General features: G+C 31.7%; 1 protein-coding gene across 1 annotated transcript in view; it reads left to right on the plus strand.

Annotated features, from left to right (window-relative positions):
• PAFAH1B1 (platelet activating factor acetylhydrolase 1b regulatory subunit 1) overlaps positions 1 to 14916 on the plus strand; it is a 68537-nt gene that overhangs the window by 39666 nt on the left and 13955 nt on the right. The window contains exons 3-6 of the mRNA XM_039886540.1: positions 9099 to 9183; positions 9432 to 9506; positions 10405 to 10611; positions 14214 to 14382. Of these exons, the coding sequence (XP_039742474.1) occupies positions 9099 to 9183; positions 9432 to 9506; positions 10405 to 10611; positions 14214 to 14382 (536 nt within the window). The remainder of the gene's footprint in view (positions 1 to 9098; positions 9184 to 9431; positions 9507 to 10404; positions 10612 to 14213; positions 14383 to 14916) is intronic.

Raw genomic sequence — 14916 nt, forward strand, 5'->3', positions numbered from 1 at the left:
TATTTATGGAAATTGAACATATGATAAAGGTATCATTTCACATCAATAGAGAAAGATGTACTGTTTAGCAAGTAGCATTAGTACAGCAGGTTGTACTAAGTAAACTTGACTCCAGATGAAGTAAAAGCCCAAATGTTAAACAAAATAACAACGTAAAAATAGAAGAAAATACAGCCTTTTGAAAGGGAAGGACTTTCTAAAGATACTAAATGTGGAAACCAAAAGAAAAAGTGCTAAATTTGACTTATCAGAATTAAATTTGACTTCATATAGAAATTTCTGTGTGAAGAAAGACCTCAAATAAAATTAAAATACAAATGACTAAATGGGGAAAATATTTGCAACACATGTAACAAAAGAGTGACATCTAGAGTATATAAAGAAACCCTAAATGCTACAAATTATCACAAGCAGTAGAAAAATGAGAAAAAGATACTACTAAGGCCATTCACAAAATAAATTGAAAATTGGCCAGTAAACACGAAATAATGTTTAACATCATCTATAAACAAAACAAAATACAGTTTGTTCTCCAACTGGTTGTCCAAAATGAAAAAATTGCCTTTGCTAGCAAAGGTATGGGGAAATGGATTATTTCAGACACTGGTGGTGGGAGTATGCATTGTTACAGTTTCTTCAAAGGTCATTTTCACAGTATCTTTTAAAATATATAGGGTCTTTGATCTAAGTTACATTTATAAAGAGCTTTCTTAGCACAAGTGCAAACATTTCTTTAGGAATTGCTATGTAAAAGGATGTTGCATTGTTTTCAGTGGTAAGAAATTGGTAACAACCTAAAATTTGATTCATCAGTAGTGATGTGTTAAATATGGCACATCCATTCTATGAGATACTAGGTAGTGGTTTAAAAATATAGTATTTTTAATATATTTTAATATATATTAAATATGTATGTAGTACATGTAATATAGCATATATTAAATATAGTATATTTACATGTATTACGTAGAAAGAACTCCAGGTCCCTATTGTTAAGTGAAGTAATCAGGTTGCTAAATAGGATGGTATGATACATTTATATTACAAACCCCTTTCAACTGTGTTACATATTCCTTTTGTGCCTATATCTGTGTGGATGCACAGATAAAGTTCAACTGGAAAAGGTATACTAAATTGTTAGCAGTGGTTGCCTCTGAAAAGAATGAGATTGGTTAAAGGTGGAATAAAGAAAATTCGTGACAGTATTGTCTCAGTATTTCATAAGGTAAATGTAGTTTTTATGTAAATAAAAGAATTTTGTTTTTCTTTAAATAATAAAACTACAGATATTTATTATTCTTTGGCATCATAGGTTGTAATGGAGAAGTTTTAGGTCAGCCAGATATTTCTCCTTGCTTTTCTGCCTGCCAATCCATAGTATTTTTTCTCTTACCTTCATGTTCACCAAACTAGATTTTGGATGTTCTTTAATTTGGGGATATTTTCTTTTATTATATTTGGTTATATCATATCGTGTCTTTTAGGATTCCTTTTCTCTCTTTTTGGTTTTATTTTACTTTAGGTTTCTTCAAGAGTATAGAGTATTCATCTATAATTTTCTGCTTCTTCTGGGGTTATTTTTCCTTACTAAAACATGGTCTTTTGTTACTTGCTTTGTTAACTTTTTTCTTCTTAAGGAAATCTGCATGAATCCTATATTTCATTCTTCCTTCTTACTGATCATCTTTGAGGACAGTGCTATGGGAAAGAATGACTGAGCTGGAATAACTTGCATTTGTGTGGTCTTAGAATACCTTTCTACCATACTAGTACAGTCCTTTGCCCTGGAACATATTGCTTCTCAGCTTTCCACATCCTCCTCAGGTGAGCCTTGACCTCCCTAATAGATCTCAAGCTTTTTTTGGATAATTTTTTATTTCTGTTAGATAGTTCTGGCCAGCACATGTAAAACTAATTTTCTTTGACTTTCTCTTATATCCTGCTTTACCTATAGATAGTTTCACTGCCCTAAAAATCCCCTGTGCTCCACATATTTGTCTATCCCTCCCTCTCTGAACCCCTGGCAACCACTGATCTTTTTACTGTCTGTACTATTTTGTCATTAACAGAACGTTGGAATCATACAGTATGTAGACCTTTCAGAATGACTTCCTAGCAATATGCATTTAAGGTTCTTCCATGTCTTTTCATACTGTAATATATTTTAAATCTGCATTTTGCTTTAATAAACTAACCTCTGCAGTTGAGGTGTTCGAGTTTCTCTTGCACATACATTTGAACATTATATATACATACGCATCTATGTATGTATGAATGTGTGTGTATAGCACTGATTAGAAGAAAATGGTTTTGCTCTGGCCTTTAAAAAAAAAGTAAAGGTCTGTACTTTCCTACTACACACTTAAAATTGTACATGAGTATACACTGCAGCAACATGTACATGTTCATGGATTTTAGTTAGCAGTCTGACAAGGCTCTGGCACATAGGCACATTGTTATGTTGTGAATAGTTGTAAATGGACACAATACCTTGTATTATGGCAGTATCCTATTACAAATAATTTTAGTGTTTAAAGTTTTGGACATTTCTTGTCTGGCTTTAGAATCTGTATGTAGGAATAAGAGCAATATTTAGATCTTGTTAGTGATACATTTCAGCTTTCAAACAGGTATTTCCTGCTTTTTAAAATATCTTCTGATTCAGTTTAATTGCAGAATATTCTGAGACTGCAAGTTGAACTTTTTAAATCTAGTTAACTGCATTACTTACCCATGTGAATTAGAATTTTCTTCATACTGGGCAACAAAAGCAAAATATGTGAATGAATTGGATGCAATTTCCAGTTTTTATATTTATAAAAACAGCTATGTATTTATATTAACTATAAAAGTAAATATATATTTAAACATAGACTTTAATACACTGCTTTTATCCAACTAAGTGTTGAGGTTTTGCTGTTTTTTAAACTTTAAAAAGTTGATAATTATGGAACCTTATAACCATGTTGCCTGTATTACCACTTACCATATAATGATCATTAAAGTTTCTAATTATTGCCTTGAGGTAGAAGATTATAAAGGGTCTTATGAATTTTCAAAGGGAGATTAGAGTGTTCTTGGTTGTGTTATATTTAATCTTTATTCTTTGAAGGTTGTTTAATTGAAACATTTCATTTAGTATAACGTATCATACTCATCATTCCAGATAACAAGTAATGACATCCTATATTATAGGAGTACTGGTATTTTCTCTTGTTGTTAATATTAGTCTTGTCAAAACAATAAGCCAGTAAACAAAAACAAATATTTCATTTGTGAATTTGAAGCAAAATGAAGAAATTGCTGATTGTTTCAAAAATGTATTTCAACATTGGTTGACAAGAGTGAAATGTAGGCATCCCTAAATATAATCAAGGTGTTCTCATCAAGGTCAAAATTGTTGACTTCCTGTAGAACTCATATAAAGCCCTTTTATTATTGTGCCATATCACATTCCATTTCATTGAAAGATTTGACCATATTCTAAAGGATCTTATTAGAAGAAAAGACATATTGTAGAAGAGGAATGCAGTAGCACAAACATAAATAAGGAAGTTAAGAAATTAGTTATATATGCTAAGTAGTTCCTGTTTCCTGTATGAGGTTGGAAGTCAGCTGAAGGCTGGGATGCAATTAAGTATCAGAGAGTGATGAAAGGGGATGAGAGACAAGTAACTGATCAGGTAACAGTGGCATGACAGCTGTATGTTATGACTTGACCTATGCTGGTTCTAAAAATATAAATCTATTATTAGCAGTATTATAGATTATTGACTATCCTGCAGTTCAGTGCAGGGATAAAACTGCTCCATCAACAAATAGAACCTATATTTAGCTAGGAGGGTCTGGAGATACTTATTATGCTATGACCTGATTTTAAGAGATACTCTTATTTTTTAGGGCTTGACTTATTATGTGATGACCTTCCTTTATTTAGTTGCTGTTCCATCTAATCTGCCTGTATGCATCTGATAAATAGGTTTTTTAAAAATACCACTTTCATTAAACTGCTTTTTCTTGCCTTGCTTGTCCACAGTCTGTTTCTATCTTGTGTTTTCAGCTATTTCTCTCATTTAAATCTCATTTTCAGTATTTATATCTGTTATTTAGATGGATTATTTTTGGAACAATTTAAAGTAATTGTACTGATTATAGGCATCCTTGTCTTGTTCTTGACATAAATGCAAATATATCTAGTCTTTTACCATTAACTTTATATTTTTGGTTGAAGGTTTGAGAGATTTCTTTTCACAACATTTATGAAGAGATATCTTTTTAATGTTGATGAAGATCTTTCCATTGTTAAGGAATGTTTTAAAACCAAGAATGTTGAAGAATTTTATCAAGCATATATTGAGATCTCCATCATGTACCATTCCCATTTCCTTTCTTTCCCTCAGTCCTGTGTGTATAATGCCTACTTTTTCTTTTTTCTTTAAGGCCCAACTGAAATTTTGCCTTTATAAAAAGATTCTTCCATTGAATCCTATTTTTCTCCTTTAATCAGGTTTCACATACTTTATTAACTTCATTTTGTTCCTCAGATTTACAGGTTCCTGGAAGACAAAGGACCATAACTTAATCCTCTTTCATACTCTCTAGTATGAAGCTGAGACTATAACACTCATTCCTTCCCCCCTTCTTGTTTTATAGTGAAAATATGCTTTACATTTAAAAATGTAAATGTTTCAGAGTTTTCAATACATGGCACTTATATTGGCTATCTTTCCTATCATATAGCCTGACTTCTTCATGGGTTTCTTATGTAATATAATTTTTTACCAAATTCTAAATGGATCTCATAGTTAAAATGTCTTACAATTACTGCAGGACACTATGTTCCTCAGAGAGTGAACTTACATGGTTGATCCTGCCTGTTTTTCTCTGTTATCTTAAGGGTTTGCCCTCATAACTCTGTAGGCATCCCAGATTCATTGAGCCTCTGCAGCCTTTTAGAACAGTGCACCTTAACTCCATTGCTTTCCTAATTCCTGAATATGTGAGATCAGCCTTTTTTAGTGTATCTCTTTTAATGGGCCTGGTAAGAAAACATCTGTTTGTCGACTTTTGACTTACCCTCGTTTCTCCTCATATAAACAATGAAATTAAACTATTTCTAGAATTCCCAGAACATTTTAGAGTGTTAGAATGTTAGAGTACACATCTTGAGAAACTATGTTAACATTATTTTGGCTTCAGGAGAACCAAGTTGGAGTCCCAGCTGCACCACTTGCTAACCAAAGGTCAGTTAAGCTCTGTAAGCCTGTTTATGTACCTGTGAAAAACAGCATCTGCCTCAGTCTTCTCTAATGCATGCCCTCTAATTCCCTCTGCTCTGGTTTAAATTTGTGAGAGATACTGGGAACCTAAGTATTCTGCTTTTATTGTTGGCAGTATGCAACCTTTTTAGAGTTATCATTTAACTAGCAGTTCATAGCATTTAGAGTAACTTTTAAAAACCTTATTTCCATTTAAGGAATGTGAGTATATATTTGGGTGTGGTGTTATGGCTACAAAATTATTCTGGGGAATAAAAGAAGAGAGAGTATAGGAAGTTAGTTAAAATGCTTAAAATCTAATCCTGGCATTTTAATAAACTTGGAATAATTTAGAAAACAAACAGATTTGTTATTATAATAGTATCAGAGGACAGCAGTAGACTATTACCAGTTACCTCTTCTATCATATATCTTCACTTAAATATTTTATAGCTACTTCAAGTCAAAAGGTTTGAAACTGAGCTTATTATATTCTTTCTTACCTCTTTTTCTTTCCTCTTTTGTGTTCCCTGTTCAAGTAAATACGTGAATAGATAGTACTGTGATCCTCCTGAAACTTGTGAATCAACTATTTTCTCCCGTCTTCGATATCTAGTCAGTTACCAAAGCAAAAGCCTAGTGGTTAAAAGTGAGTCATTGGTTTCAAGGATTTGTGTATATAGGGCTTTTAAAAGAACAGTATAAATCCATTTTAAAAATATTTATGAAGAAATACAGTATACGGAAATATATAAAAAATGGAACAACTGGTTAAAGGAGGAAGGTGCAGAGCGCTAGTTTCTTCTCCACCCACTCAATAAATGTCAGTTGGAATTATTTTCCTAAATTATTTCACTAACTTGCTAGTTTTATGACCTTAGATAAATCAGTCTGCCAGTGTGTAAGATAAAGGCAATACACTTTTCTCCCTAATTTAACAGGATGGTTTTAGGATCAAAAGAGACAGTGAATTTTGTTTTTAAAATTGAATTTAATATTTTATAAGAAGTTTTAATGTAACATACAACTATTTTGAGGTTCTGTTTTATGCACATTTGGAATTACCTATATCTTTCTAATTTGCCACATAACAACTTTTTAAAATATAGATGTTGGGTTTAAGGCGCATAGAATTTGGAAATACAGTAAGTCTTCGCTTTATGTCATCAATGGGTTCTGGAACTGAAGAAAACAATTTTGCCATAGGCTAATTGATGTATAAACAAGAGTTATATAATGTTATAATGAAATGATGTCATTCAAGGACATGCTGTATTGTAGAAGTTTTAAAAATTTAACATCTAGTTCATAAAAATTATATAAGCAAAATTCAAGGATGTCAACTGTTTGTTTATTTAATAAGTAAATGCTAACCCAAATGTTTGAAAGTAAAGATGGTAAAGGAATGATAATCGTAACTACTGGTAGGAATATGAATTGGTACAACCTTGGGAAGCAATTTTACAATAGCTGTTGAAATGTCTGAAAAGTGTTTAAAATGGTAAAAAGTTAGAAGCAGCCTGAACATCTAGCAATAGATGATTGCATAAGTAAAATTTGGTGCATCTGTATAATAGAATATTGTTTGAATATTAATAACTATGATGTAAATATTTACTGACAAGGAAAGATTTTCACAACATGTTGAATGAAATTAACAGGTTAAGGTATTTGATTAAGAAGGCATGCATACACGTACATGGTGATGTGAACATATGGACAAAACATGGTATGAGAAGTCTATGCTAAAAGGTTAGCAGCAGTAATCTCAAAGTGTTGGAATTTTTTTTTTCAATAAAGAAAAAGGAATAATCATTTTGCATTTTTATCCTTTAATATTCTCACCTGGAAAAATACCACCATTTATCAATTTTTTAAAGTCCATTAGGATTATAATCATTACATATTATATGTAACATATACACATTATCTGTTATATGAGCTTCAGAGTTGTAAGCTTTGTACAGTGTGTTCAGGCAGTTTCAGGCATTAGGGCTTGACCCTGAAATAGGAGGGGAGCTAGATTGGAACATTAAATATTTACAATACTGTATACGATTCGTTTACCCTTGACATTTCCCCCAGTATTTGCTTGCTGTTGGTTTTTTAGATTAAAAGAAGAAAATAAATGATGTATTTTAGCTTGTTTCCCTTATTTGAGATATTCTCACCAAAGAGAAATTTATTTTTGTTGATGATTTGTAATACAGGCTTTTGACAACACAGTGTTTGATGGAATATTTTGAGAGAGCCATTGCTTTCTTATTTTGTATTGTTTGGAAGGCCTCAGTAGAATTACTTGGAGGAAATTAAGAAGTAGGTTTCAGCTCTGTGTAAAGAAGATATTTCTTAATGAATTGAGTTTTATTAGTAGTAGAACAGGCCAGAAGGTACAGGCTGTGAGATATGAGCAGCACACAGATACAGACTCACAATAGTAAGAATTTACCTTTCTTTATTTTATTTATTTTATTTTTGAATTTACGCTTCTTTAACCCCTTTATTCAAGAATGCAATGTGCTGACCTTGTCTTCCACTAGTTACTGTACTTTAATCTTTGGTATGCTAATAATTACCTGGATCATAAAGTGTTTACTCTTTGCTTTAATTCCCTATTATCTTTCTCCACTGTTTTTTTTTTGTTTGTTTAGTTTTTCAACATGCCACTGAATTAAAACTTATTGTCACCAATTTTACAATACTACTAGAGCATCTTTATTTCCTAAAGCATTAGGTGGGCATTGGCATCAACGTTTATACAAAGATAGTCATAGCAGCATTGTTTATAGTAGCAAAATCATGTTTCCAAAATGGAATAAAGCATCAAAGAAAAGGCAGATTTATATCTACCGATAGTGATTACTAATATTAAGTTTATGTGATACTCTGTATAAGACATATGTAGTGTACTGCAGTTTGTTATAAAAACAAATATTGATTATCTCTAGACAGCTTTGCAGGAATGCATGTTTATAGGTAGATTATCTCTGAAAGAAAACACAAAACACTAGTAAAGTGATTGCCTCAGGGATTGAATATTGGGGGTCAGTGGTAGAAAGAACACTTTCTTATGTACTTATATATTTAAAATTTGTTTAATCTTGTATATATATTAAGTTTTAAATTATTTAAATTAACAGTATTTTAAAGGAAATCCCAAGCAAACAACTATGAGTATCATAGTGGACTTAAGGCTCAAAAAATAATGGGAGATATTGGAATAGGTTGCCTTAGGAGGGAGGTAGCTGATTTTCTCTTTGAAAGAATATAAAGAGAGCATGAAAAGGCACCTGTTGATTCAGCTTCTTTAACACTTCAAGTTTTTTCTAATTCTAAATGAATGTCTTATTCTATGATAGTATGCTAAGTTTATAGCTTGTACCCCCTCATTTTAATGGTTTAAAGTTATCTCTAATATTAAAATGCTTCTTAATTATAATTTTATCGGAACAGTTCTTTCCTGCAAAACTAAGTTTTGCCAGTCCTTGAGTGTCTATCGACTTAACAAGGATAAGGGAAGGGTAAATGTACATGAACAAAATTGATGATTACTGACACTTAATTATGTAAGCCATATCTTGACCCATAGAGTACCCACAGCTTATAAAGTAAGCAACACATTAGAAACTTAAAACTAAAAGCTCAAGAATAATTTAATATATGGATGTACTATGTCAGGGCAAAATGGTTCAGAGGCTTTGGCGGGAAGTGTTCTCTTTTTATGAAATACTTGTATAGTTTGGAAGGGAATAATCTTAAAATAATGTTATGAGATTTTTAAATGAAACATTTCTTCAAAATAGAAATGGGATTTTGTTATTTGAATTTGTTTTCTTTCAGAAATCGAGCTATAGCAGATTATCTTCGTTCAAATGGCTATGAAGAGGCATATTCGGTTTTTAAAAAGGAAGCTGAATTAGATATGGTATGTTTGACTTTTTACAGTTATTTATAGTATAGTTAATGACTGGGTTTTGCTCAAGTATTAGCAGTTACCTCCAGTATTCACAGATCTTGTCATTTGTTATTTACTTGGCATTAAACTTGATTTTCACTTTTTTTGTATTATATTTTTAGTAATGTTTGGGCTTAGAGATAAATAAATGGTCTGTATGGCTTGAACAATTGTAGTTGAGGCATTTTTTTTTTTAAAGGTTCTCTTTTTTTCACCAGAATGAAGAATTAGATAAGAAATATGCTGGTCTTTTGGAAAAGAAATGGACATCTGTTATTAGATTACAAAAGAAGGTAACTAAGTTTTTTCTTTAAAATTAGTTGCATTTAGAGTGTTTTTATATAAACTTTTTAAAATTATTAACAAATTATTCTTCATTAAGAATTACATTTAATCTTGAAAAAGCAAATAAAAATACATTTCTGTGCATTAAAAAAAACTTTGACCCAGACAGATCATTGCTGATGCATGTTAACTTGTGCAGCCAGGGTTTTGGCTGGGTTGAATCTACATAACCTTGATTCCAAGGAATTGATACTAAAGAACTTATTTGTGTACTTAGATGAGAAGAATGCTTAGAGCCAGTATGATGCTGGGAAAAGAGCACTGAAGTATACCCTTAGACAAGTTACTTTTATCTCTGCGCTTTTATTTTATGTATAAAGTGAAGGCGATAAATAATATTCTGATCCTAAAATTTATACTTTTAGTAGGAAAAGTTAGAATAAGTAAATAACCTTGTTACAACATAAGTTAATTCATGAAAAGCTCTTAGAAAGTACCTAATACATAGATGCTAAATAAAAGTTAGCTTTTATTGTGATATTATTATCATTAGCATGTACAATGTAATCTTGTTTGGAGAGAATTTACTGAGAGTAGCAGATTTAGAGGGACTAACACAGGTATACTGCTTTTCCTCTCAGTAGGTATAAATTGAAATTTGTCTTTGAGTTAAGTAATTAAGACAAAATTGTACTGAATTTTCCTCAGTTCTCGATTTCGTCATACTACTAAAATTTAGTGGTATGTAATATAGATAATTTTTAATAAATCTGATTAATGCTTTGTAAATTATTGGAATTTTTAAAGTATCCTGCATATACATAGCTGCAAAATAAAGGCAGGTTTTAAAAATATCAAATATGCTATTTTTATATCCATGTATATAACTGTGTGTTCATTCTCAAGGTTATGGAACTAGAATCAAAACTAAATGAAGCAAAAGAAGAATTTACGTCAGGCGGACCTCTTGGTCAGAAACGAGACCCAAAAGAATGGATTCCCCGTCCACCAGAAAAATATGCATTGAGTGGTCATAGGAGTCCAGTCACTCGAGTCATTTTCCACCCTGTGTTCAGTGTTATGGTCTCTGCTTCAGAGGATGCTACAATTAAGGTACTTTTTTCAAAATGAAAACTGTATAATAGGCTAATTGTTAAAAGTGGATTTAAATTTAATTGGGCGAAAGAACTAAAATGATCCTGAAAATGAGGACCTCAAAAGAGGAACAAGAGGGACTCAGAGACTCTGAAAATGTGTGATTGGTTCTAAACCTTAAAAGACAGAATTAGAATAAAATTTTATTGTAGCTCCTGGGAGGCAAGCTGCCAAATAAGTTCACTAATGAATTTGAGAAAATTGACTGTCGCTAATTTAGTGTTACACAATAGGTCACCTAGTGCTTGAGTAATTTTTTTTCTTGGAGAATGAAGACATAAGTGTGTGCCTTATTTTTAAGCAGAGGTGATAGATGAAAATATAGGATTACAACACTAGTAATTCAGGGCACGAATATATTCAGCCAAAGAATTCAATAGAGGATTCATTTAAATTGGACTCTCCTTAATGTAGTTAATATTGGCTTTGCTTCCAAACTAAACAGTAGTTCTCCCCAGGGGTGTGAGAATATAAGGGCTTATCACATTATAAGTTATGTATTTCTTTCATTTTTATATTTTTCATAGTAATCATATACATTTTAATGTTTTATTTTTTAGTCAGAGTAAAAGGTTATTTTTCTAATTCACTTTTATCCAGACACAATACTATGACAGTTGTATAAACCACCTGCAGAAAGACAAATAAAATAAAAGTTAGGTAGATTTCTCTGTTCTAAGGTCTATTTCAGATTAAGTTCTAGATTTTAAGTTTTATTTGTAGAGATTTAATTAAGAAAATAGGAGTAGATTACGATTGTCTATACATATAACAGCAGTCTAGCATAAAATGCAGGAATGACTTATATGTGACTGTATATTTAATCTGTTCTTCATAGTAAACATTATTTTTTGTTTTCCTTATGTGGTTTCTTTAGTTTCTAAATTGGTGGCTTCCTTCCATCATGTGGTCTGGTGATCCATGGAGTGGGCTGCAGAGTCATTGGAAGAGAGTCTTAAATTTATATTTGCATCATGTATTTCTGTAGACTGAGATGATTACATACCTAATACACTAATATGTTGCTATTTTTCAAATGTATATAGACATGCATTTAAATTAGCAATTTCATGATAGTCTTGGGTACTAAAAAACTGCACCACTATCATGAAGCATTGGGATGAAGGTAGAAATTCTTGAAGAAGTTGGAAACCTAGTCTTAACTATTGATTTTGCAATGGTGGTATAAAAGCATATAGAACTGTAAATGTACCATCTTAAAATTTGTCTGTTGAATCAACTTTAAAATACTACTACTGGAAATTAAAAATTTTTTATCTATAATCACCACATCTTTCAGCAACTACTCAGTTTTCCTTTCCATTTAGTCTTTATTTAATGTGTACTCATGGTTGTTTCATTAATAAAAAGAACTTGTATTTAGTTTTTGTTTCTTTTTATTAAACTTATTTTAGAAATACCCTTTTTTGTTTCTAACGAAACATTATTTTTAATGATTTAAAACTGTTTTATTTATATGTGGAGGCTTTATTAGGATAGCTAATGGTCAAGCACACAGACTCTGAGTTCAAGTACTTGACTCCACCATTTCATAATTAATGTGATCATGGATGCAGAACCTTTTTGTGTTTCTTTTTTCTTCATCTGTAAAATGAAGACAATACCTCTTATAGGGCTTTAGGGAGGATTAAATGAGTTACTGCAGGGAAACTGCTTAAAGCAATGCTGGTGAGATACTAAAGGGAGTACTTAAGTGTCAGCAGTGTTTCAGCACCATTAATGAATCTTCCTTTAGACTTTTAAGTTATTTTTAGTCATCTACTATCATAAACAATGTTCTGTTTATTTTTATACATAAAGCTTTTTTTTTTCCCCCTCATAAATTACGTCTTTGGATATTGTGTAGAATGCAAAAAAAAACCTGTTTCTATTCCTCTTCCATATTTACCTTTCTTCAGTTGTGGTAAAGCTAGGTGATTTCTAAATGATCATTGTGATAGAACTATTTTTCAAAAAGTGAGAAAAACTGAACAAGGTAGGGAGGGAGATTTCTTAACCTGTAACAGGTAAAGGTATCTGAAAAACATACAGTGAACAAAATACTTAATGGTGGAAAACTGCTTCCCCTTGAGATCAGGAACCAAGGCCAGGATGTCTAGTCTCAACCATTTATATTCACCTTTGTGCTGGAGTGCCCAGTCAGTGCAGGAAGGAAGAAGGAAAAATCAAAAAGGCATACAAATTGGAAAGGAAGAAATGAAACCGTCTTTATTTGCAGACAACATGATCTTCTATGTAGAAAATTCCAAAGACTCTACTAGGAACTATGACTGAATTTAACAGAATCACAGGATACAAGGTCAATATACAAAGCATAATTGTATTTCTGTAAACTAGCAGTGAATAATCGAAAATTGAAATGTAAAAAGGCTATTGACAGTAGCATCAAAAAACCACAAAATACTTAAGGATGAATCTAACAAAAGTACACAAATTAAACACTAATCACTTCTCTGTAGAAGTACTTTAACATTTAAATGATAAAAATGTTATTTACATTGGGAATGGTTCATAAGTTTTCTGTTAAAAGTTTTTAGAAGATAGTTTATTTTTCTTAGGCTCATTTTTATGCATTTATCACATATATGTAGTTTTGTGTTCATTACATAATGTTGTATACATGTCCTAAATTCCGTATAGTTGCAAATTTTATATCTTAACCATTCTCCAGTGTTGGATATTTTCCCAAGTTTTCAAAATACATTTTTTCTAAGTTTCTTTAAATTGGTTTATATATACCCTACTACAGATAAATTCGAACTTATGGGAAGAATGGAATCATTTGATTTTAGAGCAATGTAAAGATTAAATTTCTGACTTGTATTTGGCCACCAGAATGAAGTTTAGTATGTTCTTGAGGTCTATTTCTAATAATATTCTTTATTTTGAATTTTTATAAGAGTTTATTTGAGCCAAATTGACAACATATACCAGGGAGCAATATCTCAAATGCTCCCTAATAATAATTATTCTTAATAGTTCATAATTTTTGTTAGAAAATTATCTTTAAAATATGTGACTGACTTTGTTTTTATATCAGAATGACATATACTTTTGTTAATCTGCTGTTCATGGACAGTAACATCTCACAAAGTCTTTCTTTGGCCTCTTAGATATCTGAGCTCTGCTTGTCTAGCAGAATTGAGTACTCATACCCCTTGATCAGTGACTTTATTTTCTACATGTAAATGCCTATCATAGCCCCCTGAAACTTCTTTTTTGTACTTTATTTACATATCTGTTGTCTACTCCCAGCCTGGGAAGGGACTTTGTCTTATAGCTTTATATACCTAATCACTAGCATAATTAGGTAATATAGTAGATAATATGGTAGGAGAGGTCCATTTTAATAATTGCACCATCAATTTTTTTCTGTAAAGAAAAGACCAATTTATACTTCAGGATGTGCTATTTCTAAAACAGTTACCCTTTGTCACTTGATCACTTAATTAGTAAGGTGCCAGACTTGCCTGCTGAGTGCAGATGTGAAACGAAGGAGTGATAGGTTGATATTAACCAATTTTCTGTTCACGTGACAGGTGTGGGATTATGAGACTGGAGATTTTGAACGAACTCTTAAGGGGCATACAGACTCTGTACAGGATATTTCATTTGACCACAGTGGCAAGCTTCTGGCTTCCTGTTCTGCAGATATGACCATTAAGCTATGGGATTTTCAGGGCTTTGAATGCATCAGAACCATGCACGGTAAGGGGTAGAGGAATAGTATTTTGATACTGATTTCTAATATGGCATTCCAGAGAGAAGAATATTATTTTCTAACAGAGTATATATTCCTTTCATTCAATTAATTGTCTATATCGGTGGAGGGACCATATTATCTAGATGGCCCATGGATAAGCCACAGGAGTTGGCAAGTTGTTTCTGTTATGAAGTTCCGAGTATCTCTTAGTGTTTTATATGTAAAGTATTTAACTTGTTTTCACGAATATTTCTGGATAAGAAAAACTGTTAGGATATCTGCCTGTCTTTGGGAAACTGAAGTTCAGAGAGAGTAAGTATAGTTTAAACTGGAACCTAAATTACCTTGCTTACTTTTTTAATGTTCCACATATACTACAGTCTCATTGTTAGGTTGTTTTCCTGGTTTTGTCATGGAGACTACTCTGAGGCAGTTTGGCTTTGTGGAAAGGGCTTTGGAATCAGATATCTAGGTTCAAGTTTCTACTTGTTTACTTATGGCATTAAGAAATTTTAACTTGTTTCATGTACAAGATAGAG

This window comes from Pteropus medius, unplaced genomic scaffold (genome assembly GCF_902729225.1).
Source record: "Pteropus medius unplaced genomic scaffold, Ma_sr-lr_union100, whole genome shotgun sequence".
Taxonomy (NCBI): domain Eukaryota; kingdom Metazoa; phylum Chordata; class Mammalia; order Chiroptera; family Pteropodidae; genus Pteropus; species Pteropus medius.